The 27,841-nt window shown below is 41.2% G+C and overlaps 1 protein-coding gene across 2 annotated transcripts in view; it reads left to right on the top strand.

Moving 5' to 3' along the window:
* The window catches only part of MACF1 (microtubule-actin crosslinking factor 1), a 208,887-nt gene that overhangs the window by 136,322 nt on the left and 44,724 nt on the right, over positions 1–27,841 (top strand). Inside the window, exons 1-8 of one of the 2 annotated variants that reach the window (XM_025041356.1) lie at positions 10,837–15,342; positions 21,793–21,954; positions 22,139–22,309; positions 22,947–23,113; positions 24,645–24,804; positions 25,158–25,484; positions 26,350–26,434; positions 26,942–27,183. In XM_025041356.1, coding sequence (XP_024897124.1) covers positions 11,593–15,342; positions 21,793–21,954; positions 22,139–22,309; positions 22,947–23,113; positions 24,645–24,804; positions 25,158–25,484; positions 26,350–26,434; positions 26,942–27,183 — 5,064 coding nt within the window. In that variant the 5' untranslated portion in view covers positions 10,837–11,592. Of the gene's footprint in view, positions 1–10,836; positions 15,343–21,792; positions 21,955–22,138; positions 22,310–22,946; positions 23,114–24,644; positions 24,805–25,157; positions 25,485–26,349; positions 26,435–26,941; positions 27,184–27,841 lie in introns of those variants that run through there. The other variant, XM_025041357.1, reaches the window with a different exon arrangement.

Genomic DNA, 27,841 nt, shown 5'->3' with positions numbered 1-27,841 from the left:
GTGCTCATTGATTAAGTTAAATATTTATGTAGTAAGCAAACTTCTGATAATCTGATTATGTGTCTGTAGTAGCAACAACTGCCTCTAAGTCAGCCTTTCTTTAGGCCAGGCCCTGGATTCTTTATTTTCATGGGTATCAATTTGTGCCTGGTTTAAAAACCTCCTAGTCACTTTCCCTAGCATCTGCAGTTTGTTTTGCCTAAAGTTGTTGATGCAGGTGTTGGTTGATGATGCATTTCTAAAGAGGAGCTTCCTTTGTGGAAATACTTCAGGGAGCCTCCTTGTTCTGTGCCTTTAAGGGGAGACTACAGCCTGTCAGTTGTTCTCAGCCCAGGAGCTCACAGCTCGCTGCTGATATTTATATCCCTTATGTGACCACCTCCCGTCCCACCCCCCAACCCCCCCCAATAAAAGAATTCCACCGCTCTGTAATAATCCTCTCCACACCCACCATAGGAACTGGGTGGGGAGAAGGTGAAGGAGCCTTTAAGTTTGCTTCATGTTGAACTTTTTCCAGCCCCATTTTAAAGTATCACCATTAGTGTTTCAAACATCAGCACCACAAACAAAATCCCAAGATTGCAACCTTTACATCATCTTAAAGGAGCCTCACGCCTTAGTGAATGTTGGAAAACCTAATGGAAGGTTGTAAGAAAGTGCTGATGGCTTTCACAAAACTCTGTCTGGAAATTTTGATAGCAAGAGAGGATTTTAAAGCAACTAAACGAATATATCCTCAACCAGAAGAAAGGACTGAGCAGTTTGATTTCAGTTTACTGAAATTCTTCACATATAGTGTCAGCACGTAACATTTGCAGCTAAGATTTTTCTTATGATTTTGTACAAGAAAAACTAGAATTTACCGCATGTAGAACTCATGTTTATTGTTGAGTATTCGACGAGAGAACATGATTGCGATGAACACAGACTTGCAGAACAGGCCAGTTTCTCTGTGTCTGGAAATGCATGGTAAGTGGTCTCAGCCTCAGCCTAGTCCTGGAACTTCAGAAAAGTACCCTGGGCACTTTTAAGTTAGCTAGCTGGGTGGCACACGAGCTATAAGCAGTGAGCCCCTAGGAAGTGCAATGAGTTGCTTTGAAGGTTTCATTGTTAGAGTTGGTTGTTCCACCAGGAATAAAATGAGTCCCACGGGGAGTCGTGTCAGGTCACTGCGCCAAAAGTCTGTCTCCTGCCAAACAGATTTTTCCCAGGTCTCAGCTGTCTGGGTTGGAAAAACCTAGCTATGGGGAGAATGTGCTTCCTCCCCACCTTCCTCAAAATTATGCCACTGCCACTACCAAATGCTTTTCAAATACCAGTCTCTGGTATTGGCTGTGGAAGATTAATGGGATACACTTATTCCCTAGGCCTGCACAAGCTATTTTCCTACTACCAGTACTATGATTTCAAATGTGGACCTTTCAGAACTTTGACCACTTAAGGATGAGAATAAGTGCTATGTGGTTATGGTCTATGGATCCCTTTGTGGGGGATAGGAGTAAGGGGTTCCATATTCCTTTCTGTCCATCCTTACAGAGCGCTTGTGCCAGTCCTTGTGGTAGGTGCTGGAGTCTCAAGACAATAGTATAGTATGGGAGACAGACACAAAGAATTGCAGTGGTAGTGATGTAGAAGTAAGTGCAGTAAGAGAGACCCAAGTCTAAATGATCTCTAACCCACCCCCGCAGTAAATCAGACATTTGAAATCCCAGTTCAGGTAAGAAAACAGACTTGAAGATGTTAAGTAACTTGTTCAAACCATACAGCAAAGTAAATGTTAGAACTGGAAATGAAAAGGTCTTTTTGGCACCAAAGCTCATGCTTGACCAGTGGTTCTCAACTGGAGGCAGTTTTGCCCCTCGGGGGACATTTGACAATGTCCAAGGACATTTTTTTTATTGTCATGACCGGGGAGGCTGCTACTGCCTCTAAACATCATATAATACACAGGATAGCCCTTTACAACAGAGAATCATTCAGCCTACTTCTGGAAAGATAGGGTTTGGTATTTTGCCCTCTTCAGATTCCATGACAAGTAAGAGTTAACTTACTATGAAATAGTTCCACTGCCTGGGGAAGTTTCGTGGTTTTCCTCCCTTTTTTCGAGAATTAGTTAAGAAATAGTGTTGGTTCCGAGAGTGACTTATACAGACCTGTTGGATAAAGTCAGGATCTTGGTAAACTAATTTGAGTCAGTGGCTAAAGAATTCTCTCCATGCTTGACCAGTCCCCACCCCACCCTGCCACAAGGCTCCTGCTGTGGAAATCAATCAGCTGTGTATCTGAAGCTGCTTCCTGTAGGGTGTGTTATGGAATGGCATCAGCCCCTACACCAGCTGGGAGTGCTGATCTCAGTGTGATTTTATCAGACGGTCTCTTTTGAGCCGTGCTGTTAGGAACAAAGGATCCTCTGTTCAGAATGCAGAAAGCTAGTGTGATTGGACAGCCAGCGTGTACGCACATGGTTCCCACGGAAAAAAAACCACATAAATTATGCTGTAGCCTTCTAAAACTTGGGCTTCCGAGGTGGTTTTCCCTTAGCTTCTGTCTATTTTTAACCCTTCTTTCTGTGAATGCTTATCTTTCCTCCAGATCAATGCAAGAGACATCTGATCTGATGAATTAAATGGTGGCATTCTTCAGAACTGTTCTGTGACTGTGCCTTCAGTCTTTTTCTTTTCCAGTCTTGGAAACTACATTTTTGATCCCCACTATCTTTCCAGTCTTATTTCCTATATAGACCATCTACTCCATCCACTTATTCCCCAAACTCCTTATATATTTTACCTATTTGATTTCTACCCATACCTGAAGCCTTAGCTAAAGTCCTATATCTCCACAAAGCCATCTTGATCTCCCCAGCTCACCACTCCTGATCTCCTAGATCATTTAATATGTGTAACTCATTTGGCCTTGATCATATACTTCCTATTTTTGGCATTTTCTGATTATATGTATTTGTCTCTCATCTCAATAAATCCGTTTTTGTGTCCCTCAAAGTAGTTAGCATATTGGTATAAATGGAGAAATAAATGTTCTTTATTTCTCATTAGCCATGTGAGGATTCAAAATTCTGTCTACTCTGCAAGACTCGAGGTATATTCCTTGTGTGTCCTGAGAAATTCTAATCCTGGCCTAGATTCCTCATCTCTCCATCTTGCTTCTGGGCTCTCTTCCTTTTCTACCAGTTAGAATATGTTAGAGGAACACAATTTCATTTCAGTATTAGCCCAAACAAAGCAAAACTAAGAAAGGAATTTGCTACTTCAGATGTACTTAAAGAAAGCCAGATTAGAGTCATTGTCATTTAAGCAATCAGTTGGCAATTAAGAAGAGTCTTCATATTTCATTTAACTTGATGTAGTGAAAAAAATTTAATATGAGTGTGAGTCAGAAATATCCCACTTTAAATTCTGGCTCTATCATTTACTACCTGAGTGAACTTCGGAGAAATTACTTAACCTCTGTATAGTTATTTCAACTATAAAATGTGAGGAGTGGTAAATCATACCTTCAGAGTTTTTATAAGAATTAAATAAAGTGATGTAGATGCAAGCCCTAAGTATATATTAAGTGATCGATAAATGATAATATCCTTTTATTTAAAAAAAAAAAAAAGTTTATCCAGACATACAAATTAGAATATTAAATTTTCTAATTTTATATTAAAAAATAATGAAAGTTTTGCCTAGGGATGATCATTCTCCAGAAGACTTAATCTAAGGCCCAGCCCAAGATTAGATTCATTCTTTTCTTCTTGGAAAAATGCAAATGAGAATAAATTAAAATTAGTTTGATGAAAGCTGTGAAACAAGTGAATGGACAAATAGCCTCCCTGAGCAGTTTTTGTGGGGAACAAGTGTAGGGCTTGTTTCTAATCCTAGAGCAGCAATACATATGTGGGTTTAGCTCATGACTCTGTAACAGTTTTAAATATACTTTATGTATACATACATACATATACATGTGTTTGTTTATTCATTAAATTGTTAATTTATTCATATCAGAATCCCACCTCTTCTTTTTGACCTTGGCTTATATACGTACAAATCAATGGTATTTTTATATCAGCCAGAATTAACCAGAAGCCAGTTACCAGCTCAGTGACTTCCCCAGTCACTCAGAGTTACCCATCAGATCAGCTTTACTGATCTCAGGGTCCTTGGCCTAATTAGTTTTTAACATAGACCATGTTCTTGTCCTCTGTTGCCATACAATGGCAACTACCAAGTCAGCATCTTTGGGAGAGACACCTCTTAACATTAATCATTAATTAAAACATTGAGATGTGAAGGGAAAAAATATCATCTTAATTTCAGAGGAAAGCAGCTCAAAAACACAGGTATAATTCATCTTTCTGCCAAATATTTATACCACATCAAGATGTTTTATAAGAAAGCTTCAATTCTTCATAGTTTCAGCAAATATGTATTTCAAATATTTGGTAATATATATATATGAGTCAGGGGAAGAAGATACAAATTCAAAGGAATTGAATTTAGGTCTTTTCCAGCTTGAATTTATTGTATCCATTCAAGTGAACCATTTAATATCTTTATCATCTTACAATTCACTCCCAAAGGAAGAGTTCTGATTTTGATATAGTTCTTTAAATTCAAACCTAGATTACCTATTTGTAATCAATGATGAGAATTGTTTTAGTAATAAAATGTAAGAGATAATCTTCAGAAATCTCTTTCATCTGTATCATTTATTCTATCTCCTTTTCTAATATTGGAGAGAGGATCCCTACAGCAAAATTCCTTGAGAGATTCAACCCAGGGACCTGTTAAATGGAAATAGCCAAGCAACTTTATGAAGTTTTTAATTTGTAAAAGTTGTGAAGTCATGTAACTCCTGAATTTGAAAGACTATTCTCAGTCCCAGGTGAAAGCCCATGTGGTCATTTTCTCAGGAAAGCCTCCCCTGAACCACCAGACCACATTGAGCCCCTTAATCCATGCTCTCATAGCATTGTTTGCTTTGTTTCCAGAGTACTTGTCACAATTGAATTAAAATGAATGTCTGTCTCCCCTACTAAAATGTGAGTTCCTGACCCGTCTTGCTTATCACTCTCCCTTGCATAGTTTAGGGCACATAGTAGACCACAGTAAATATTTGTTGAATGAATGAAAAGAATCAAGGATATACCTTGTGAAATTACTTGCCTTAAGAGGTCAAGAAACAGAGCCCAAAGAAACAAAAAAGGACTGGCTAGAAAAGAGGCATCAGGATAGCAAAGTGCAATGGAAGCCAAAAGAACAGAACCTTAAGAGGGGAGGACCAATACTTACTTCTCACCGCTACTTATCCTTAATCCCTAATCTGATCCACACCCCATCACAGTGCTGAAACTGTTCTCTTGAAAGTATTCACTGACTTCCTAGTTGCCAAATCTGGTGGCCTTGTCATACTCATTGTCCTCATCCTTTATGTAGCATTTCTTAAAACTCCCCTGTCCATTTACTTTCCTGACATTGTACTCTCTCCATTCTCTTCACTGGCTGTTCTTCTTTCTTTTTTGGTTTGTCCTCCTACCGTCCAAACATGTGATTCCTGAAATTCTGTCACTCGCCTTCTTCCCCACTCCACAGGTGAACTCTGAGATATCCAACCCCTCACTATTCTATGGAAGAAGGCTTCCAAAGCTGTATCTCTACCCTGAACATCAATCTTTTGTGTGAGAGGCCTTCCTAGACACCTCCATATGGATAGCCTTTGAGTACTTCACACTCAGTATGCTCTACATTGACTGTATTATCTTCAAATATTTTCTTCCTCCCTGCTGCCATTTTATAGTAGTACTATGCCTTCGGGACTCCAAGAATAATACTACAGCATTATTTTAAATTTATTTTTCCCTTTAACCTCTACCTGCTATTTGGTCAGTTTTGAAATCCAAATATCCTGCCTCTGCAATTTCTTTTATAGCCCCCTTCCTCATTTTCACAAGTTCAGGCTTTTGTTACTTCTTTCCTAAAATCCTCCTAACTGATTGCTCCAACTTCAGTATTCATTTTTATGATCTATCCTATACATATTAACACCAATGCAGCATCCCTAGACCTATACGCTCAACTCCAGGAATTGTTACTTTGGACAGGTAAGTTTACCATCCCAAGTTTCATTTATAAATTAAGGATTTGGATTTTTTTAATGAGAAAATATATATTAAATGGCAGCTGAGTGAACACTCATTCCCAAATTCTTAGGAAACTTTTCACACACCACTCAATAACTCTCATTACTCCTGGTAGATTTAAACAAATAAATCTTGACATAGTAATGGTTTTCTGAATAAAGCATAAATTCTTTGGCTTAGTATTCAGGAGCCCTCACGAATTGACTTTGAGCTACTTACCATTCTGACCTCTCATTTTTCCTTTTCATACACCTTGTTTTCAAGCCACACTAACTTCAGATTTGCTTCTTTAGGGTCTCTGCCTTTTTAGTTTTCCTGCCTCTATCCCTTAGAAATTCTTATCTTCATCATATCTATATATACAAGTCCTAAAGAGTAAACTTAATTTTCTCCATAAAGCCTCTCTGCTCCCCCGCCTGCTTTCTTCCCACTCTTTTGTCAGGTCTTTTCTAACTTGCAAAGCCCCATGCTTTCGTCATCAGCACTGTCTTGGTGAGTGGCTAAAAGAGGGATTAATACACTGTCTTTTGGAAAGTCTACAAGCAGGAAAGGGCTTACAGGGGTCATGAGAGTTCCTGCAGGGCATGTGGCAAGTTTTCTCATGGGTTCAGGAATACATGAGAGCTCAAATAGCAGCAAAATCCTTAGTATCCCATGTAAAGCAAGCTTTACATCTTGCTCTATTGCTTAATAAGCCATTCAGTAGCCATCTTTATATAATAAAAACATCGAAGGGTGGTAGTGACTGATGCCCAACAGGTACAGACTAATACTGTGGAGTTTCCACTTGCTACTAAATAAACGCTTATAAAGTCTAGAGATCCTAAGATGAAAGGCATTTAGTAGATTTAAAATGTGCAAGATCCAACCAGTCTTCTGTATCCTACTCTAGTCAGAACTAATCCTCCAGGAGAGGGAGTGGATGAAAAGGCATTATCAAATCTGAGGAAGTGTGGATCTGGGGTCTCCAGATTGTCCTAGGGGTCTAGTGGTTTAAGTCTGGCGCAGAAAAAGGCAAAGTGCCAGGTCCAAAATTTGGAAAGAGAGCTATGCTAGGGTATGTAGAGACTCTACCCGGCTGTCTTTAATTAGGAAGACAGCAGGAAGGGCCAGGATTGTTCTTTCTTCTAAGTTCACTGAAGGAAAATCTGACACCAAATTCTGTTCTTAGGAATTTCTAAATGAGTAGAGAATTCTTTGAACTCTGTAATCAACTAACTGGAAACTAATTTGAAATTTGGCTTCAGCATATATATTCGTGGTTACAGGAGTAGGAAGAGCATCTGAAGTGGTTCTTTGGAGCTCCCCATACTTCTTTTTTAAAAAGTTTACACACAGCGTGTATAATGAACAGATGTTTTATGTTGTTGTTTGTGTTGTTGTTGCTGTTGTTGGAGCTATCAGGGTAACAAGAGTCTGAAAGCTGTATCAGGTATTTATTTCAGTCACTGCAATGGTTATTGGCAGAGTTCCACATACCAAAACTAAAGAGAAACTCATGAACAGATAAAAAGACATGGAGGAAAGAGACATTGTGCTTCCTCTCTTGATTTCTTTCTAAACATATCAGTGAATAAAAAAAGAAAAAAGAAAAATAAGGAGCAAAGCACTCTTTGGCTTCTTGTTTTGGGTGGGGGGATTGGTCAACTTTATGTTATCCTTTCTACAGAGTTGTGTTTGAATTTTTGGAGGTTTTCTCTGTAATACTGTCCTAAACTTTAGTCAGAGAGAGTGTGACTTAAGCTAAAAAGTAATTTGAATCTGAACTTCATAGTTGCTAAAATGCTCCACTTATTTGTATTATAATCTGAAGCATTGGTGAGAGTGGTGAAAATAGGGTAGATAGGTATGGGGTGGGATTAAGAAAATATTGAATTGATTGGCAACTGACATGGTGAGGAAACAGGAAAGGAATTTCTGCCCATGAAGTTTGTGATTCCAAATCAAGATCATTCTTTATAATAGAATAACCATCCACCCTTAGTCCAGAGCCAGAATTCCTCAGATTCTTCCAACCAGAGGGGCCCTGGCACAATAAACAGCCTGTTATGATATCTGAACACTTAAGTGAGTGTATTTGGCTCGGGAGATTTGCTAGTGAAATCGATCTTGCCTTCCCTGGGTTTTTCCAATTGTACTGAATAATTAAAGGAAAATTAAAACCTGGATTCCCTGAAATGTTAAGTATCAGATTTGTAAGTTGATCAAGCCCTAAGATCACAATATGTCAGTTAGATAGGACCTTAAAATTCATTCTGAACAAACTAATAGAGGATTTGTAAATTCGTTTCCTCAAATCTCTACCAAGTGATTGCTTGAATTTCTGCTCAAATACCTCCAGGGTCAGGAATGTCATCACTTTAGGGGCCACCCTATTCTTTGAATAGCTGTGAGAAAGCTCTTTGTTGGTTGGAATTCTGCCCTTGAATCTTAATGTGCCAGCTTAAGGAGACATCCAGAACAAGCTTCCTTCCTCCCACATCCCAGTCCTTCAGATATTTCTTGTTGATCATATTGCCTGAAACCTTCCCTAAGTTAGGCATTCTTGGTTCTTTCTGCTGTTTGTTCCTCAGAGGACAAGGATTTCTAGTGTCTTGCAGTATAGGACCAGGAGGACTCAGGATTCTGGGGGCAGCTCCTTTAAAAGTTTTAGAACTAAAGAATATTAAAGTTAGAAAGTCTGTCAAAACAATCTAGTCTGCACCACTGCCGCACCTCCCCCGCCCCGCCCCGCCCCGCCTGGGTCAGTTTACAGATGGGGAGAGAGTCTTTTGGATTTCAGTGGGCAGAATTGATCAGCAGCCTCTTCGGAAATGAGAAATGAAGTGTAAATCATTTTGCCAGTGAAAGGTCTTTTACTTATTTAATTCTGATCACAGGCTTCAGCCTATACCTCATTTTTCCCAAGGACCCCTCTGGCTCCCTAAGTAGGCCTAAGGCCCAGCTCAAGGTTTCACTGTTTGATCTCCATACACCAACTGTTGGCTTCACTTAGTGTTTGTGTAAAGAATAGAAATAGCTTTCCATAAGTTTGACCATCTATATTGACCCTAGGTCCAACAGAGATTCGGAAATTTTAGATCTCTTTTGTTTTCCTTTCAGAAAATAACCACAAAGGGAGCAGAGTATTGCACTCCTTCAGCAAAGTAGCTGCCTCTGGTGGACAGTTTCCTGGGTTGCCCTTTGTATTTTTAACAGTCACCAGGTGACTGACTGTATGGCTTTTCTAAAAGCCAAAAAGCTGTGGACGGGATTGTGGGCCACCTTTCTTTAGTATTTTGCGTCTTGAAACCTTAAATACAGACTCATGCTTTTCAGTTAGCCCCAAGGAGGCTCAGGTTTCCTTGGGTGTGGGCAGCAATAAAGGAGCCCAGGTGTTTCAGTTTGGGGCATTGCAGCTGGCATCTCCACTGCCTCCTTCCCCCAATCCCTTTTCCTCAGTTAATGACACTACTCAGGTCTGTGGGCAGCGAGATCCTGGTGGGAAAATGGACCAAAACCTAATGTACATGAGAAGGGGGAGAGAGAAGATACCTGTAGTTTATCCAATAACTTGGACTCTGAGCGTGACTGAATTCCTTCGGACACCCGGAAAGTACTGGGTTTAAGGCTAGAGTGTTCTTGGGCCCGGCAGGGGCGCGCTAAAGGTGACATTGGAGGGACTCGGACAGCCTTTGGCTGCAGAGCGAGGCAAGCGGCCCGCTGCAGCCGGCACGACCCTGCCGGCAGATGGGGCCCCGAGTGGCCCTTGCCAGACAGCCTGGTAGCTGGAGGAGGCGGGGGCGCCCCTTCTGGGTTTGCTCGCCCTTGGACTGGGAACTGAGCTCGGCGGGTTGGGACCCAGCGGGGGCGGCAGGGGGCTTGACAGGCAGGAGGAGGGCGGGCCTTTCCTTTGTCAGGGGATTTGCGCGGCGCGGCCGAGGCTCGCGCAGCGCAGCTCCCTTCTTCTCGCCCTCTCGGGGGCGGGGCTTTCCCTCGGGCCTGGGGGCGCGGGGGGCGTGGGCTTGCTGAGCCGAGCGGCTGGCGTCCTGACTCCCTCGCCCAGAACCGCGCAGCAGCCCCTCCTTCGATGCCTCGGTCTCCAATCCTCTCCGCCGCTCCCTCTCTCTCCGCTCGAGTCGCTCCTTTTCCCTGCCCCCGCCGCGGCTCCGCCTCCGCCCTCCTCCCCTGGGCTCTCCGCTTCGCGCTCCCGGGCTTCCAGGGGGGTTGCCCGGGCGGGGCGGCGCGGCGGCGCGGGAAGGGGGAGAGAGCCGCTCGCCAGCCTAGCACTTCCAGCGAGCAGCGGGCGAGCGGGCCGCGCTGCGCGACGAGAGGGAGGAGGGCTCGCCCCCGCCCGGCCCGAGCGGAGCCTTTTGTTCCCAGCCAGAAGTTTGCATGCCGGGACCGTGACAGCTGCGGGCGGGGAGGACGGCGGGACTGGCGGCGGCGGAGAATAGAGACGGCTGCTTGACATGCAGCCCACGGCACGGCGGCTGCGGGCCGGGGACTGGCGGCGGCGGCGGGGGAGGTGTCGCCCACAGCACGCGGGACTCAGCTGCCGGAGGGACAAACTAACTTCCTGAGCGCGGGACCGGGAGGCCGCCGCGGCCCGGAGCCACCTGCCAGCCTGCGGTGAGGCGACCTTGGCCCTTGGGGCGCGTGGCATGGCGCGGGGGAGTGGGCCGCGCTGAGCTAGACCTTCCAACAGACCCTCGGCTGCTGCTGCTGCAGCCTGCCGGCCTCTGAAAGGCCGGGCGCCGGGCTCCACTCGCCTTGTTTTGCGGTCACAGCGAAGGGCTGTTCTGGGAGCCACAACAATGCCATGATGTTTTGGAGACAGGAAGCCCCAAGCTGGCCCCGAATGAAGGACTTCCTGTGTTTAAAGTTGCAGGAATATCCGCCTACCAGCCCAGTTCAAATGCAAACACCCGAACTAGGGAGGACGAATGGCTAATTCAGACCAGCTGGACTCCTTATCCAGGGCTGGAACTGAGGATAACATGAAAGGAATTCTTGGGAGCTTGGGCCATACATGAAGACTAAGGGGCTGTGCCATTGTTGTTAAAGGACACAATCGGTAAATCCTCTGCTTCCAACTCTGGGAGAGAAGTGAGTGAAACTAGATATTGAATAAGACTTGTCAATATCACGTGATTTTTTTTTTTATTGACTAAATTGGAGCAGTGCTCTTTTAAAAACAGAAGCCATACAAGGAATTATTTTATGTTTGTTGATTAAATGGTCACTTACCTGCAACTATGAGGCTGCTAGCCTGTGAGGAAAAAGCTGTTCCTCTTAGAACTTCCCCCAGAATGGTTTCAAAGTGGGACTTCCAGGCCTTTCTGAAGGGCAAATCCAGTTGGTTTGAGATTATGAATATGTAAAGAGGTTTTTAATTTATGCAGAATGCATTTTGGGGGAACTCATGAAAAACTTTTAAAAGGTTGAAGGTTCATCTTGATTTAAAAAGTATGGGTAAGCCACTCAGCAGGCCAGACTGTTTAAGGCAGAACCCCACCTGCCTGGGGAAAGGAGAGGAAGAGGATGGCTATATAGAGGATTGCTATGTTCCACAGCGGTCTATATATGACACAATGAGGATAAATGAACAAATTGACCAGGGGTCAAAGCTTAATCAGACTTCAAAGAGCACCATGGAAAAGATGGAAGGAAGTAGTATATCCAGCAATGGTACGTTAGGAGCAGCATCTAATGTTTTTGAGTCTAGAGCACCAGAAGGCAAAAAACTGGATGAGAGAATAATATTTGATGCACTGAAGCTAAGCAGCGATGTGCAGAAGTCAGCACCTGTTCCACCCAGAAGGCGACCAAATGCAGAACGCAAAGACAATGTTAACAGGAGATCATGGAAGTCCTTCATGCCACCCAATTTCCCAGAATTTGCAGAAAGGATGGAAGCTTCTCTCAGTGAAGTTTCAGAAGCTGGTGCTTCAAATCCTTCCTTGCAAGAGAAAAAGGACTCCAGTTCTGCATTAACAGAAAGTTCTGGTCATTTGGACCACAGGGAACCTCAGTCAGAGTCAGTAACTCTGGAACATGTGTCCAGATCCATAGGTGTTCCAGAAGTGCAGGATGTGAAAAACTTAAGTGAAGACTGCCAAGACTTTAGATTTCAGCAACACAGTGAGAGCTCTCCCCATGAATTCCAGCCTCTAGAATCAGAAGCTGTAGCAGCAAGTGGTAACACAGATGTAATGCAGGAACACAGATTCTCAAGTGCAACCTGGCCCAGAGCCATGAAAAGTTTGACTAAGGGAGGCTTCAGTGAGAAGCAGCACCCCCTTGGGGACACAGCTTGTACTGTGGAAATGCCACCTCTCTCCCCTTGCCTGAGTGAAGAGCTGTTGGATCCAGAATTGCATGTTCTCATAACTCCCAGCCTGAGAGAGAAAACAGAGTCTGAACTAAAGTTTGAGGAGGATGAGCGATGGATCATGATGGAGGCTGAGGAGGAGTGGGAGGAGGAGAAACTGTCAGAGAGAGGAAACACTTTCCTAATGGCAGATGAGAAGAACAGTCTGGCAGATATTTTTGAAGAAAGACAACAAGCAAACACTATAGCACTGGTGGAGGACGGAGCCAATGGCTCAGCTGCTGTCTTGGGGACCTTTGACCACCTAGCTCTTGGTCAGATTTATTGTTCTGATGACCTACAGCAAGCTAAGAACCCTTTGGCTTCTGTTCTCAAGGATATACCTCTTGATTACAGTTATGTTGTCACAGGTGAGAGTGTAGTGGATGAGTCGATAAACAGAACTGCTCAGGAGCTGAAGGATCCTGTTTCTGATTTAGAGAGCACTGTTGGTCCTGTCGATTCAGAGCAGCTTTCTGACACAGATTCAGTGCAGATGTTTCTTGAACTTGAAAAAGAGTGTTTATGTGAAGGAGTAACTCCTCTAGTTGAGCTGGAGAACCAAGCCTCTTTTGAAGGGCTGGCCCCATCCCAGGATGCAGAAAATTCACTGGTAATTAGTCATTTTCCAGGGGCTGCCTTAGAAAAGGAACACATAGGACTTTTAAATGTAAGGATAAAGGACTATGATACTGGATTGGATTGTGAATATTTTCATGCCCTGGATGATTCTCAGGTGCCTAATGCTGTGGAACTTGTTGACCACTCCCATACCAGGAGGGACACTTCCACTGTTAGTGAGAAGAGTGAAAAAGTGCCTTTTAGCCCCTCGACTGCAGGGGAACTTAAATTCAAATACCCTGCTTATCTGGAGTCTCTGGGAGAGCTGGACCCGAGAGGACTGCCCAGCTCTGATCACAGGGCTTCTCCTGAAGAAAACTTATCAGCCTTTGAAGCTGAGCTTGCCAAAGAAAATGGCAATTTGTCCCAGGTAGACTGCAGTCAAATTGAGGGGAACGTTGAAGAGCGTGTTGAGAGGGTTCCCCTCAGTTCTGCTTTCAGCTATAAACTAACAGATGTTACCTCAGGAGCTGAAGTAGAGATGTTATCATATGGTTCACATTTACTAACAGATGAAATTCATTTGAAAACTGAGCAAGGAGTTATTAATCAAGAAAATAACAGTCTGACTTCCTTGGGAAATGTGGACCCTTGTGAATTGTTGTCCGTGGAGAGAGTTCACGGTGAGGCACAAGAGCTGGGTTATGAACCCCAGCCTTTGGAGGGCCAAGCCTCGGCACATTTTCATAGAGACTTCCCAGAACAGGCCTTCCAGGGACTTCAGAGGATGTCCCCAGAGCCAGAGGTTCTGAATCTGCACCTGCTGGGTGGAGGATGGAGACATAGCAGAGAGGAAACTGTGAACGACATAAAGCCCAAGCCAAATGTGGTGTCGTTGAAGGGAAGGGAAACAGAAATGAAAGATTCAGATTCATTGCTAAATATCTCGGTGGAGGAACAAATTACCAAGGCTAGTAATACTGAACCAGTTTTGGAGGAATGGATACCCATCCCACAGAAACCTGCCCCAACTGCTGCAGTGCCCATTATAGAAGATTCCCTAGATGCTACAGTGCCTGCCCCAGAGGGGCCTGCTATAGCTGCTGTTACAGTGCCCTTTCCAGAGGAGGACATACCAGTTGCTTCAGTGGTCACCATAGAGGCACATTTTCCAGCTGCTGCAGTATCGGCCCTAGAGGGGGCTGCTGCCCCAGCTACTGCAGTGCCTACCACAGGGGATGACATCCCAGAAGGTTCTGTCACCCCAGCTGCTGCAGTGCCTGCTTCAGAGGAGCCTTTTACCCCTACTGTTGGAGTGCTCACCCCAGAGGAGCCTACAGCCCTAACTGCTACAGTGCCCGCTCCAGAAGAGCTTACAACCCCAGATGCTGTAGTGCCTGCCCCGGAGCCGCTTGCAGCCCCAGATACTGCAGTGCCCACCCCAGAAGAGCCTGCAGCCCCAGCTGCTACAGTGCCCGCACCAGAGGAGCCTGCAGCTCCAGCTGCTGCAGTGCCCGCACCAGAGGAGCCTGCAGCCCCAGCTGCTGCAGTGCCCACCCAAGAGGAGCCTGCAGCTCCATCTGCTGCCAGGCCTGCCCCAGAGAAGCCTACAGCCCTAGTTGTTACAGTGTCCACCCCAGAGGAACCTGCAGCCCCAGCTGTTGCAATGTTCACCCCAGAGGAGCCTGCAGCCCTGGCTGTTGCAGTGTCTGCCCCAGAGGAGCCTGCAGCCCCATTTGTTGCAATGCCTGCCCCAGAGCAGGCGTCAACTGCAGTTGTTGCAGTGCCTGCCGCAGAGGAACCTGCAGCCCCAGTTGTTGCAGTGCCCACCCCAGAAGAACCTATACCCCCAGCTGCTGCAGTTCCCACCCCAGAGGAACCTACAGCCCCAGCTGCTGCAGTGCCCTCCACAGAGGAACCTACAGCCCCAGCTGCTGCAGTGCCCTCCACAGAGGAACCTACAGCCCCAGCTGCTGCAGTGCCCTCCACAGAGGAACCTACAGCTCCAGCTGCTGTAGTGCCTGCCCCAGAGGAACCTGCAACTGGTGCAGTTCCTGTTATGGAGGAAGTTTTCCTTGCTGGTGTGCCCTTCCTGGGAGATACTGCCCACGCTGATTCAGTGCCTATCTCAGAAGAAGGAACTTCTGTTCTAGAAGAGGATCCTCCTGCTGGAATGTGGATCAAGGAGGACCTTGATTCCCCAGCATTTGGAATAAAGGAGGTGACAGGCACAGTGCTTCTTGGGAAAATGCCTCAGGCTGCAACTGATGGATTAAATTCAAATGAGGTAATTGTTGCTCGTTTTGTTGAAGGATCTGGAGAGTATAATGAGGTTTGCAAGTTCTAGGACTTGGTGGTGATTAGAAAGGGCACAGAATACTTTATTTCTCTTTGGGATGCCTGGGCTTTTCTGGTTTTTCTATTGAGTTTATTGGGGAAGAGGGAGAATATGCCTTACTTTCATCTGGCAAAAACTTTATAATTCATATTCCATTTTTTATTCAGTGATAACCCAAGCCCAAAGAAAACAGGAAAGTAAACAGTTATTGGTTTACATTTTGACAAAGATTATTAGAAGGAGAGGATGATTCTGCTTTTGAAAATTACAGTGAGCATTTTCTTTCCTAAATTGAGAGACTGCTAATTGATCAGTGATGTCAATAGTCAGGTAAAGGCCAGAGAGTGGACTTTGGGCTAGGACATGGGATATTTAACCATTCTGGGAAAATTAGATTTTCTGAGTCTCCAATTTCCTCATTTGTGATAATAAAATGAGATAACCCATTTAAAGCACTAAGTGTATATAAGATTTCAATCACGGTCAATATCTGTCTCCTCCTTTCGAATAGTTATGTTGGTTAGTTGAAAGAATTCACCAAAGCAGGTTGAAAACAATATACAGATCTGTGAATAACAGCTTTTAAATACAAACCTGTTTCTTAAAGCCAGAATAAGGCATAATAATGTTTATGAAAAAGATATTTTAGTCATCTTGTAAAACTTTGTGGTCAGCCAAGTCACTTTCCTATACCTCTTGTTTCTTAATCTATGAAATAAGGGAATTGGGCTAAATGTTCTCCTGGGTCTCTCTTAGCTCCTCATTCTGAGATTCTTAAAGTTAGAGAACAGACTATGTTATGTTAGGAAGCTGTTGGGAACAGTGTCCACATCCTTGAGCACTCCTTCACTAGGAAGTGAAGGTTTTGAGATCATCTGTCTGTAGTTCACTGCTCCAGTGTCCTTTGGTCAGTGGTAAGGAGTGGAGTATAAGAGTTAGAAGTTTAATCTAGTACAGTCAGGGATTACTGAGTACAAAATTGGTTTTGAATGTACACCATCCTCAGGACCCGAAACAATATCTTCCTTGTAGTAGGCGTTCACTGTTGACTGGCTCCTTGGATGAATGTCAGTCTCCTGAATATCCATGGATGCTACAAGAAAGATGGGTTCTCTCATCACCCCATTGCAGAGCCTTTCAGGGCAGCCTTAGCTAGCTAGAGCACCACTTAAACAGGCAGTTACCAGCAACGAAAAATCATTTGCTTGTGGGCCATACACTGTTAATTTTGCCACAGATCTGCCTCCTCAGCTGAGTGGTGGCGGTGTCACCTTGGGCTTCACCAGTTATTTAGAAATGTAGCATCCCATCAAATTAGAATGTATCACCTTTCATATTGATGGATTTGATTCAGTTTTCTGAATTTTAGCAGATTTGGGATTGACACCAAGATCCCAGTAACCTGTCCAAAGTCACGGGCATTCTTGATCATACAGAATATTTCTAGTATAAAGACCACAGCAATCGTCAGTGAAATATAGGAATTAAATTTATAAGGAGTCAATCAAATATGCATAAAGAAAAAAAATTCAGAAAAGCCCCTTTCTTTCAGTCTCTGGGACCTCTGCTTCCCCATCTGCAAAATGAGTAGATGAGGCTAGGTAATACCTAATGATTCTTATAACTACAGGAGGTGGTCATTTTAAGACATATTGCCTGATATAAATGACAGGAGAAGGAAATAGTAGGCCAGCTGTAGGGTAATCAGTCCATCATTATTGAAATGTGGTTACTTTATGAAATATATAGAAGCAAGATGCCTACATCTGTGTACAAAAGGAGAAATGTAAGCCGTAGCCACAGTCAGGACTGTTACTAAAAAGAATGTACAGAGTCTGTTTTGAAAATATTTATGGAAACAAGACAAATATCATTATAGAGGTAACATGAGTATACAGATTTTGCTAAATTGATGAAATATTATTGAAGAAAAAAAGTTTTTCCAAGATTAGAAAATGTGTGGATTTAATTTCTTCCAAAAGGGTCCATAGAGGCAATTGAACCTGTCATTTTTATACATAAACACTTAGAACTTAACAAGTGGTTATATCCAGAATGTGATTTGGAATGATCTGTTTTAGATCTTCTGTGTGTGTGTATCTATGTATAAATGTACACACGTATACATGGTTAAATAGATACAAGCTTTCTAATAATAAGAGTTTGGTAGAAGAAGCAAAATGTCAGAATTTGTTTGCTATTTCTATAGTGGGAGTCTAGGCCCACTGAGAGCAATCTGTGGTTATTTAAACGCTCTTCTCATTTATAGACTTCCTTACTCTTGTTTCCAATCACTGGGGAAGAAAAAAACCTTTTGTATAAAATAAGGGTTCTATAAAATTAAAATATGCCCCTAAAAAAAGTCTTTTTAAGCAAAAATTAGGTTTGAATCCTCAACTCCTAAGCAGAACCTTCACGAATTTGTTTGCTTTCAATAACACCATTTCTATACAAGGATTTGTTTATTCGCTGGATAAATATTTATTGAGTACCTACTCTATACCAGGTACTGGGGCTCCTGCAGTGAATAGAATTGGCATGGTCCCTGCCTTTGTGGAACTTATAGTGAGTGAGACAGACATTAAGCAAAAATGACACAAATATAGTTATAAATTATGGTAAATGTATTGAATAAAAAATAAAGGCCCTGATAACAAATCATAGGGGTATTTAATTTCAATTGTGATGTCAGGGAAAGGATTTTAAAACTAAAACCTGAAGGATAAGTAGAAGTTACTTAGGCAGAGAGTCAGAGGAGAGAGTATTCTAGACAAAGGAAATGGAACATGGGAAGAACTTGGCATGTTAGAACTAAAAGGTGGCGAAATAGCTAGACCACAGTGACCAAGAGTTCCGGAAGAGTGCCTTGAAGTCAATCTGGAGAGGTAAGCAGGGGGCCAGATGATGCAGAGACTGAGAAAGATGTCCTCAAAGGGATCTGTACCTTAAAAACCTTGAGAAGGTATTCAAAGATTTTGGGTAGGGGAGTGAAATGATTTCATTTACTTTTTTTTTTTTTTTTTAATTGCTTTCGGCTTAGAGAAAACAAGTCCACATTGACAGTAAACGTTCTCAACATCATTTGGGGTTTATAGAGCTCATTTTGTCTTATGTTTTATTAGTTTGTATTATAGATAATTGGTGTAAATACAGAGAACACTTATGGTGTGCAATTTTTTTTTTAAATCACACTACACTGTCTACTCTGTGGAGAATGGATTTAGGGGATCAAAGAGTAGAGAGTCCTGCTAGGTTACTGCAATTGTCCAGGTGGCTTGGACTAGAGGGATTTAAGTAGATTTGGATGGATTCAAGAAATATTTTGGAGGTAGAATCAACAAGACCTGATAATGGCTTTTATGTTCAGAAAGAGGGCGAGGAAGATATCAAGGATTGAATCTAGGTTCTGGTTTGTACAACTGAAAGGATGGGTACTGTAGTAAGTAGTTGATTTAGGGAATAGGTTTGGAGAGAGAGGAAAATAGGAAGTGCTGTTCGATACTGGAATGGGTTAGGTTCGAGATGCCTGTGATTCATTTGTATGGCAGTATTAAAGTAGTTGGATATACAGTTTTAGTGACATAAGCATTTATCATGGTTAGCACTGAAAGCCATAGGAATGGATGGAATTGCCTAGAAGAGTATAGCATGAGAAGAGGGCCTTTTCCCTGCCCCCAGAGACTGACATTTGGCAGTCTAGAAGAGAAAGAGGAAGAGAGCAAAAGGCGTCAAAAAAAGATCAGTCAGGATGAAAACTGGGAGAATGTGAAATTACCAAAGATAAAAGTGTTTTAAGAAGTTCTTTGCAAAATTTTCTGTTTTATGTTCCTGTTGTACCTTATATCCTTGCAATGATTTTTACTAGTATTTTGCTCTGGGAAATGTCTGCCAATACTGGTTAGTTAAGAGCATGGCACAGTCCCATTGAAATACTAAGGAGTCAGAATTTTAACATTTCTAAAGCACTGGGTTTGCAAAACAGTTTTATTTAAGAGTTGAAAGAAAGGAGCAAGTGTTTTCAAATTTACTTTCTCTAACATTCTGTTCACTGTGTTCAAAATAAATATTTAGATAGTATTTATTTAGAGTTGCTTTCATATATTTTTAAACTTCTGAGAAAATATGAGACAGTACACATTCCCTGTCAATGCGATCCATAGGGTAGAGGTGGGAACCAAAGAAATCTAATGCTTCTATAGGAAATGTTCATAAACAAAGTAAATCCAAATTAAAAAAAAAAAAAAAAGAATTTACTATGTGGAAGAGATTATTAAGCTATTTAAATACATTTACTTTTCTGTGTTTAAATTTATATCGCTATCCAATAGAGCTTCTTGCCAAGATGGAGATAGTCTCTATCTGTGCCACTTAATACAGTAGGCACTAGCCACACATAGCTGTTGACCACATGAAATGTGGCTAGTGCGGCTGAGGAACTGAATTTTTAGTTAATATTTAAATAGCCACATGTGGCTACCATATTGGACAGCACAGAAAGAATGTAAATGTCAGCCATAGTGTGAGACAGGATTTGATTATTTGTAAACGGGGACACTTCAGTGGACTTGACATCTTCCCTCTGTACATTTGACTTTCTGCTTTCTTTACCTTTCCAACTCCCATCTTAACACCACCGTTTTGTTGCACCCAAGCAACTTAGAACATGGGAGTTGCAGGAGGAGTCCCTCTGCTCTGATTTTTCTGCAGTGAAAACATCTTTGATATAAATTGGAATCATAGCACTTGCTTTTTCTGGGAACCATGTTAGGGAAACAGTCATTTTTAGCTGAAATGCCTTGTAGTATTGCCTAACAAAATATGGTGTAATCAAATTACAGTATAAAATGAAGCCCACTGGTAATTACCTTTGTAACCTTTATTTTTCAGTGTTCCCTGGGGCTTTTCCTCCCTGATGACTCACTTATCCATCCAGCCATAGACCATTCTTTCTAGAATCAGTTTCCCAATCCTCGTGTGATCTGTGGTCTCATATAGGCCAAAATTAGTCTTACCCAAACTTAAATTTTTTTTTTACATTTATTTTTGTCCTCTTCCATTTTCTGTCATCCTTCAGTCTGAATTGACAGCTCTCTCACTGAAACTGAAGGAACTTTTTTATGGAAGAAAAAGGAATGGCCGATTTTTATCCTCTGATAATTTGAAAGAAATCTGATCTTAGGGACAAATACTTATTTCATTCTTTTGCTTAGAGTGGCCAAAGCACCATTCTCTTGTTTCCTTTAGAAATTTCTAAGTCATGATGGAGCTTAACTACAGTGGAAGCATGCACATTGTTCATTACATTTCTTTACATAGTTTTAGATTTTTGTTTTGTGAACGTGGATATACAGTATATTACTTTTGAAATATTTTTATATGTATAAAATATTATTTTTATATACATATAAAATGCAGATATATATAGATATATATATATATATCTATATATATCTGCATTTTACTGAGAGTATGAGTCTGAAGTTGTTAAGGGCACTTCCCAGCATTACTGGCCTGTTTCCCTTTGTAATCAGAAGAGTACTGTTTCAGGATTATTGGCTGTGTGTGGTCTGTGGCCCTGGAACAGAGTGGAGTTAAATGGCCACAGGGGGTTTAAGCTATGAGGTTGGCATTTTTCACACTGTTAATATGTTTTGGCTAATTGATTTATCAGTCCTAGTCAGAGAAGAACACTGCATATATCAGTGGTCAGTTAAAGCTATTCCCCAAGGTATTTTTAATCTTAAATAGTAGTCATTTGGTATCAATTCGTCTCTTTTAGGATTGACATACATCACACTTTTATGATAACTTGAAGCTGATGCTTCTCTCTTCTCTGTAGATTTTTTGCATTAAAAATTAAGCAAACAGTTTTTAAAAAGAAAAACAAGCAAACAAAAACAAACCATGAGTCATTGGGCTAAAGATGTAAGTAGTGCCATAACTCTCCGTAATTACTGGTCCATAGGCAACTGCGTTGAAATATGAAACCATCTGTTTCTTTGATGGTTCCCTGTACAAATGGCTTGTTTTCACTTTTTACTCCTGGCCGTCCTTTGTTGAATCATAAATCTCCCAAGAATAACCAGTCACTCTGTGATGTAGAGCAAGGGTCCCTAGCCCCCAGGGTGGTAGACCGCCACTGGTAGATCGGTACTGTCTGTGGCCTATTAGGAACCAGGCCACACAGCAGGAGGTAAGCAGTGAGAGGGTGAAGCTTCATCTGTAGTTGCAGCCGCTCCCTAGCTCTAGCATCAATCACCACTTCAGCTCCACCTCAGATCATTAGGCATTAGATTCTCATAGGAGAACCAGTCCCTGGTGCCAAAAAGGTTGGGGACTGCTGGTATAGAGGGTCTGATTGCCATTAGATTAAATCATCTTTGGCTTATAATTATCTAGATGTTTCAGAAAGAACAGGTGGATCCTCTTCAAATGAAATTACAGCAGGTGAATGGACTTGGCCAGGGATTGATTCAGAGTGCTGGAAAAAACTGTGATGTGCAGGGTTTGGAACATGACATGGAAGAGATCAATGCTCGATGGAACACACTAAATAAAAAGGTAAGTTGCAGGGGGTGGGGTGGGAATGGAGGGCATAGAAAAGAGACATCTAAATTCAAGGTTTCCACGGAACCTGAATGCAAACAAAAATTTAACAGTCGCAATCTGTAGTTACGAAAATGGATCAGTAGTAATTTAAAAGCTCTCTCCTTTCTTATAATGAGCCTCTGCGTTTGTGATACAGGTTGCACAAAGAATTGCACAGCTACAGGAGGCTTTGTTGCATTGTGGGAAGTTTCAAGATGCCTTGGAGCCATTGCTCAGCTGGTTGGCAGACACTGAGGAGCTCATAGCCAATCAAAAACCTCCATCTGCTGAGTATAAAGTGGTGAAAGCACAGATCCAAGAACAGAAGGTAAGTGAGAATGTTGGGACAGTGAACTGTAACAGCCACAGGGAGTGGCAGACAACACATTTGCTTATAGTTTAAGGAGCATATTTAGGAGTTTCAGTAGAAGCCTCACCTACTTTGTGTGATCCTGGAAAGAAAGGTGGAAATTTATTTTTATCATACCTTAATCAACTAGCTTAGTGTGGTATATAGTAGACTGAACAATTTTACCTGTTTGTAAATCCTATTTCATTATTTCAATAACAGCTTTATCTTGAGGTTTTTAGTGTTTTCAGGGTCAGCAATATTCTAAATAATTGTGTGTTTATGTTTAAGATTCTATCTGTATATGGTTTTATGCGGGGCAGGGCTTAACTTTCAGTGCATTTTTCTCCTGGTTCAAAGTAAGTTCCTGTTAGTCAAATAATGACAGTCATTTTACCATTTAAGAACTTAAATATATGAAAAGTTTATATGGATGGTAGGAACAATGCTGTATATCTTATGATTTTGCCTCAGGAAGAAAAAAAACTTCTGTTATTCAATTAAGCTTAGGATTTGATGGGGTAGGGATTTGGAATTTTGTTTTTTATCCTTATTTCAGATTATAACCTGACTCCATGTTATTACTTTTTATTTGCTTTAAACATGTGTACAATAGTTGCTCCAGCGGCTCCTAGATGATCGAAAGGCTACAGTAGACATGCTTCAAGCAGAAGGAGGCAGAATAGCCCAGTCAGCTGAGCTGGCTGACAGAGAGAAAATCACTGGACAGTTGGAGAGTCTAGAAAGTAGGTGGACTGGACTGCTCACCAAAGCAGCAGCCAGGTAAGGTCAAAGGGGTTTTGGGAATGGGTCAGAGAAGATTCATTTTGTCCCGTTTGTGATGCCTATCACTGAGGTACTCTGAAAGCTCCTTGATGATTCATACAGTGCTTTGGAAGATGTTCAGTGGCTTTTATCTTGAAGAGGGTACATTCTTAGAGATGATCCACATAACCAGAATAACTTCAGGAAATGAGCCTCAGCTCCTCCACAAATTTCTGAGAACTAGAAGGCTCGTTCTTCTGCGTGTTATTTTGCTGCAGCATAATCATGGTTCCAAATGACAGACACAGACTCCTACAATCCAGCTAGTTATTTTCCGAGTTTTTGAAGCAGATTTTTTTCCCCTTCATATTTATAAATAACATCTTCAATACTTGGAATTGGAATTTTTCATATTTCTTTTCTGTTAGCTTATCATAATATTAGATGTTTTTGCATCTAGGAGCTAGTTTGTGGTTCTGTTAAATATAAATGCATTCAAGAAATGCATGAAATTCTAGTTTAATAATAATCTTTAAGATTATATGTTTTAGATGTATTAAAGATGTATTTTTGAAGACTGGCATAAACAAACCAAGAAAAGTTTGTCAATAGGACCTGGCACAAAGTAAATGTTCAGTAAAGATTTGCTGAACTAAAAGGCATCATACATTCCCAGGCCTTTTTAAATGACATAGCATTTAGTCTGTTAATGATTCAGAGTCATGGCTATGGCCTTTTATTATTAATCTGGGTGCTAATGCAGTTCTGTAGTTGTTTTTCTGTCTCTTCCTTGTCAGGCTGCTTCCAATATTCAGGCTGCCTTTCTCCTTTGTAATTTGCTGCTTTTAATCTATAGAGAACTTGAAATCTAAGCTTAGTATTAATGTTATATTAAATAAGATTTGTGAGCTATAAAGTCCATAGTTCTGCCCTTTGTGTTAGTAAATTCAGTTAGTCTGAGGTCATTTTTTGCCTTAAATTTGGATTCAGACTTATTTTCTGGGGCTTGAAATTGTTAGAAGCCTGACTGGATTTGAGGAGATGGGAAGGGAGTTCTAGTTCATAGTTTGCCTTTGCCCTTCAAATGCTCTCTTCTCATCACTCAAAAGTGAAGGTAGCAGTGGCAGAGAGAGAAAGAAATGAAGATGGATGATTTTTTGACTCTTTTAAATTTTGTTTTGGTCACCTGTTCAGATAATGCATGAGCTACCTTCCATAGGAGAAAGCATTAGAAGGTCTGATTCTCCTACTCATTGTACTATTGCTACTTACTGGGTGCCTTGGACAAATCTTTCTTTAAGCCGTCAGGTTGGTTTTCTCTTTTACAATAGTAGGATAATTATTCTGCCTACTTTACAAGGTTATAACAGACTCAAAATAAGGTAAGGCTTATGAAACCCTTTAAAACCTCAAAGTGCTATCTATATATTCTGTTTACTATTGGTATTTAAAATGTGCCTATGAAGATTGGTCTTTTACTGAATATAGTACTATTATCCGTCTTCATGTGACTTTTTGCCTAAGCAGCTTGTGCTATATATTCGTGTAGGCAAAAACAGCTGGAAGATATCCTGGTTCTGGCCAAGCAATTCCATGAGACAGCTGAGCCTATTTCTGACTTCTTATCTGTCACAGAGAAAAAGCTTGCTAACTCAGAACCTGTTGGCACTCAGACTGCCAAAATACAGCAGCAGATCATTCGGCACAAGGTAGGAAGGAGTTATGGTAAATGAAAACAAAGAATCGGAGTCAAAAGTCCTAGAAATTTACAAAACTACCTGCAACATTCTAAAAGATATGTTTTGTGGGGGCGGTTTAAAGTTTAATTTAAAACATGGTCAGATTATTAATTGGAATAGTCACATACTTAAAAATAGATATTAAGTAATAAGCTACCATCAGAAAAACAGCTTTTGTTCTCAATTTTTATATTATTTTTGCCTTCAATAGGTAAACTTTTTATATTATTATTTAATTATTACTTCATTTGTTATTCATTGTTTTGTGTTTACTTTTCATTTATTTTGTTTCCATTATTCATTTTTTCCATCTGGATTTCCAGGCTCTGGAGGAAGAAATAGAAAGCCATGCAACAGATGTGCACCAGGCAGTCAAAATTGGGCACTCCCTCTCCTCCCTGACATATTCTGCAGAACAGGGTGTGCTGTCAGAAAAGCTAGACTCATTGCAGGCTCGATTCAGTGAGATTCAAGACCGGTGCTGTCGGAAAGCAGCCCTGCTTGAACAAGCACTGTTTAACGCTAGACTGTTCGGGGAGGATGAGGTGGAGGTGCTCAACTGGCTGGCTGAGGTTGAGGACAAGCTCAGTTCAGTGTTCGTAAAGGATTACAGACAGGATGTCCTACAGAAACAGCATGCTGACCACCTGGTATTCATATTTTCCATTCTTATTGGTTATGTTACTAAGTTATTTTGTAATTTATGTTTCTCTTCATTTCTTTTTTATTCCAAACATTTCAACTTTATTTTATATACAAGTACATAGTTACAGACTTGTTGCTAAGAACTAATCTGTTTTCTAATGAATCCATGGAAATACTGGCACTTAACAAACTGAATAATTCTAGAAGATGATCCAGAGTATAGTCAGGGGCCATCTCAGTTCCTGCTCATGTTTTACACCATTACATAATGCATCATTCAGTTTCCATTTGAGCAGAAACTTTCATAAAACTAGATTGCTTAACTAGTACCCAAGGTTTGATCACATTTCTATAACTTAAAATATTTCTAGAATTTGCCCTTTTCATTTTAATGAAATTTCTTTTGGGATGGTAAAAATAGGCAAAGTGGGGGTTTTTTGTTTTTAATCAAATTCTTCTGCTTCATTGATACCATATATTGAGAGTTTTTAACCAGGATCCGATTTCAGTGTGCCTGTTTTCGCTGACTTTGTTTTGAACTTTCTGTCTTACTCTTTGTTTCCGACATAGTAGACATTTTTGCTGAATTCTGTTCTACCTTTCTTGAGTTCAGGTTAAGTCTCAGTAAATTGGTAAAGCTGATTTAATCCTAAAACTTTTCTATGCAATACAAAGGAAAGCTTCCCTATAAGTATCCGATTTAATTATTTTAAGTAATTAATGGTGTAACCAAAGAGATAATGAAGGAATCAAATATCTACTGTTTAAATTGGTATTCATCTCCTTACTTTAAATTTCATCTAAAGAGGTCTCATTTCTTTCTCTTTGTCATTCCATAGTTTAAGGATTAATGATATTCTCTCTCTTCAGGCTTTAAATGAAGAAATTGTTAATAGAAAGAAGAATGTAGATCAAGCAATTAAAAATGGTCAGGCTCTTCTAAAACAAACCACAGGTACTTTGAAAAAATGCATCTTTTGTCACCTCTGTGGTCATATAATTACATATCCAAGGAAAAGAGCACCTTACACTTAGCACTTCTCTTTGTATACAGAAGCTTAGTATTCACTGATTGTATTATTATGTGCTCCCAGAAGGCCGGTGGCCTGGGTTCCTATTTCCTGCTAAATCTTTTGAAAACTAAAAGACTTTGTTGTTGTCTCACATCTGGTAATAGATGATGACTCCCCCTGCCCTCTAATATGTCAAATGCCAGCATTCACTGAAAGGTTATGAAAACATCTAGAAATACCTCCAGTTCAACTCAGATCTTAATAATCTCAGAAAAGACTCTTTTTATTGATTGAAAGGTTTATTTCCTCCCTTAGTGTGGGATGCTAGGTGAAGATCACTATTATAGGGAGAAAGCATATATATAATATATGCTCTTGATTTGAAGAAAGGGATTAAGGACTCCCTCGTATTCTCTTGCATATGAATAATTGTGTGTGATCTCCCACAGGTGAAGAGGTATTGCTTATCCAAGAGAAACTGGACGGAATAAAGACTCGCTACACAGACATCACAGTCACTAGCTCCAAGGCCCTCAGAACATTAGAGCAGGCCCGGCAGCTGGCTACCAAGTTCCAGTCTACTTATGAGGAACTGACCGGGTGGCTCAGGGAGGTGGAGGAAGAGCTGGCAGCCAGTGGAGGACAGTCTCCCACAGGGGAGCAAATACCCCAGTTTCAGCAAAGACAAAAGGTGAGCTGTCATTTCACACTATAAAAGGAAAAGAAGTTTCCCTCTTAGTCAGAACCTTAATTTTAAATTCCTAAGTTTGTCAACAACTATCTCTACCTTAAATCTAAACGAAAAATTTCTGCCTGCCTCCTTTCTTGTTTACTCATGGACAGGAATATTTGACATAAAGACAGACCGATATAAGAACACTTGTTATGGTCTGAAGAAGAAAACAGATTGACTCCAAGTCCCTGGAAGGTTTACTTGTATGTAACATTTTAGGAATTACTTTTATGAGTCAGTCTCTGAAGAGTGCTTCATGGTTATATTGGATTTTCCTCCAGTATCTAGTGTAGTTCCGGAGGCACAGAAATACTGTTTAGATACTTATTGAGTTAAATGCCTATGAGTAAAGCAGTATTTATCGTTTCTTTTGAAGTAAGGAGGAAAAAAAGAAAAAGCACTATTTTACCCAGAGACAGTCTGACTCAAGAAGTCTTATGGACAGTTCTAAGCAACAGCTAAACCTAAAATCAGCCTTGGAATGATTGAAAAATCCGAGAAACGAAAAAATAAGTGAAAGAAGGAGGTCAAAGCCCTTATGGGATGTGTGGCAGAGATAGTACTTTCTATCCAGCACAGCTGCTAATGTGCTTAATTTAGTAAGATCTGGCCTGAA

The sequence above is a fragment of the Pteropus alecto genome, unplaced genomic scaffold (assembly GCF_000325575.1).
Source record: "Pteropus alecto unplaced genomic scaffold, ASM32557v1 scaffold39, whole genome shotgun sequence".
Taxonomy (NCBI): domain Eukaryota; kingdom Metazoa; phylum Chordata; class Mammalia; order Chiroptera; family Pteropodidae; genus Pteropus; species Pteropus alecto.
Note: the sequence above shows the minus strand (reverse complement) of the source record. Positions and strands in the feature narration are given on the sequence as shown.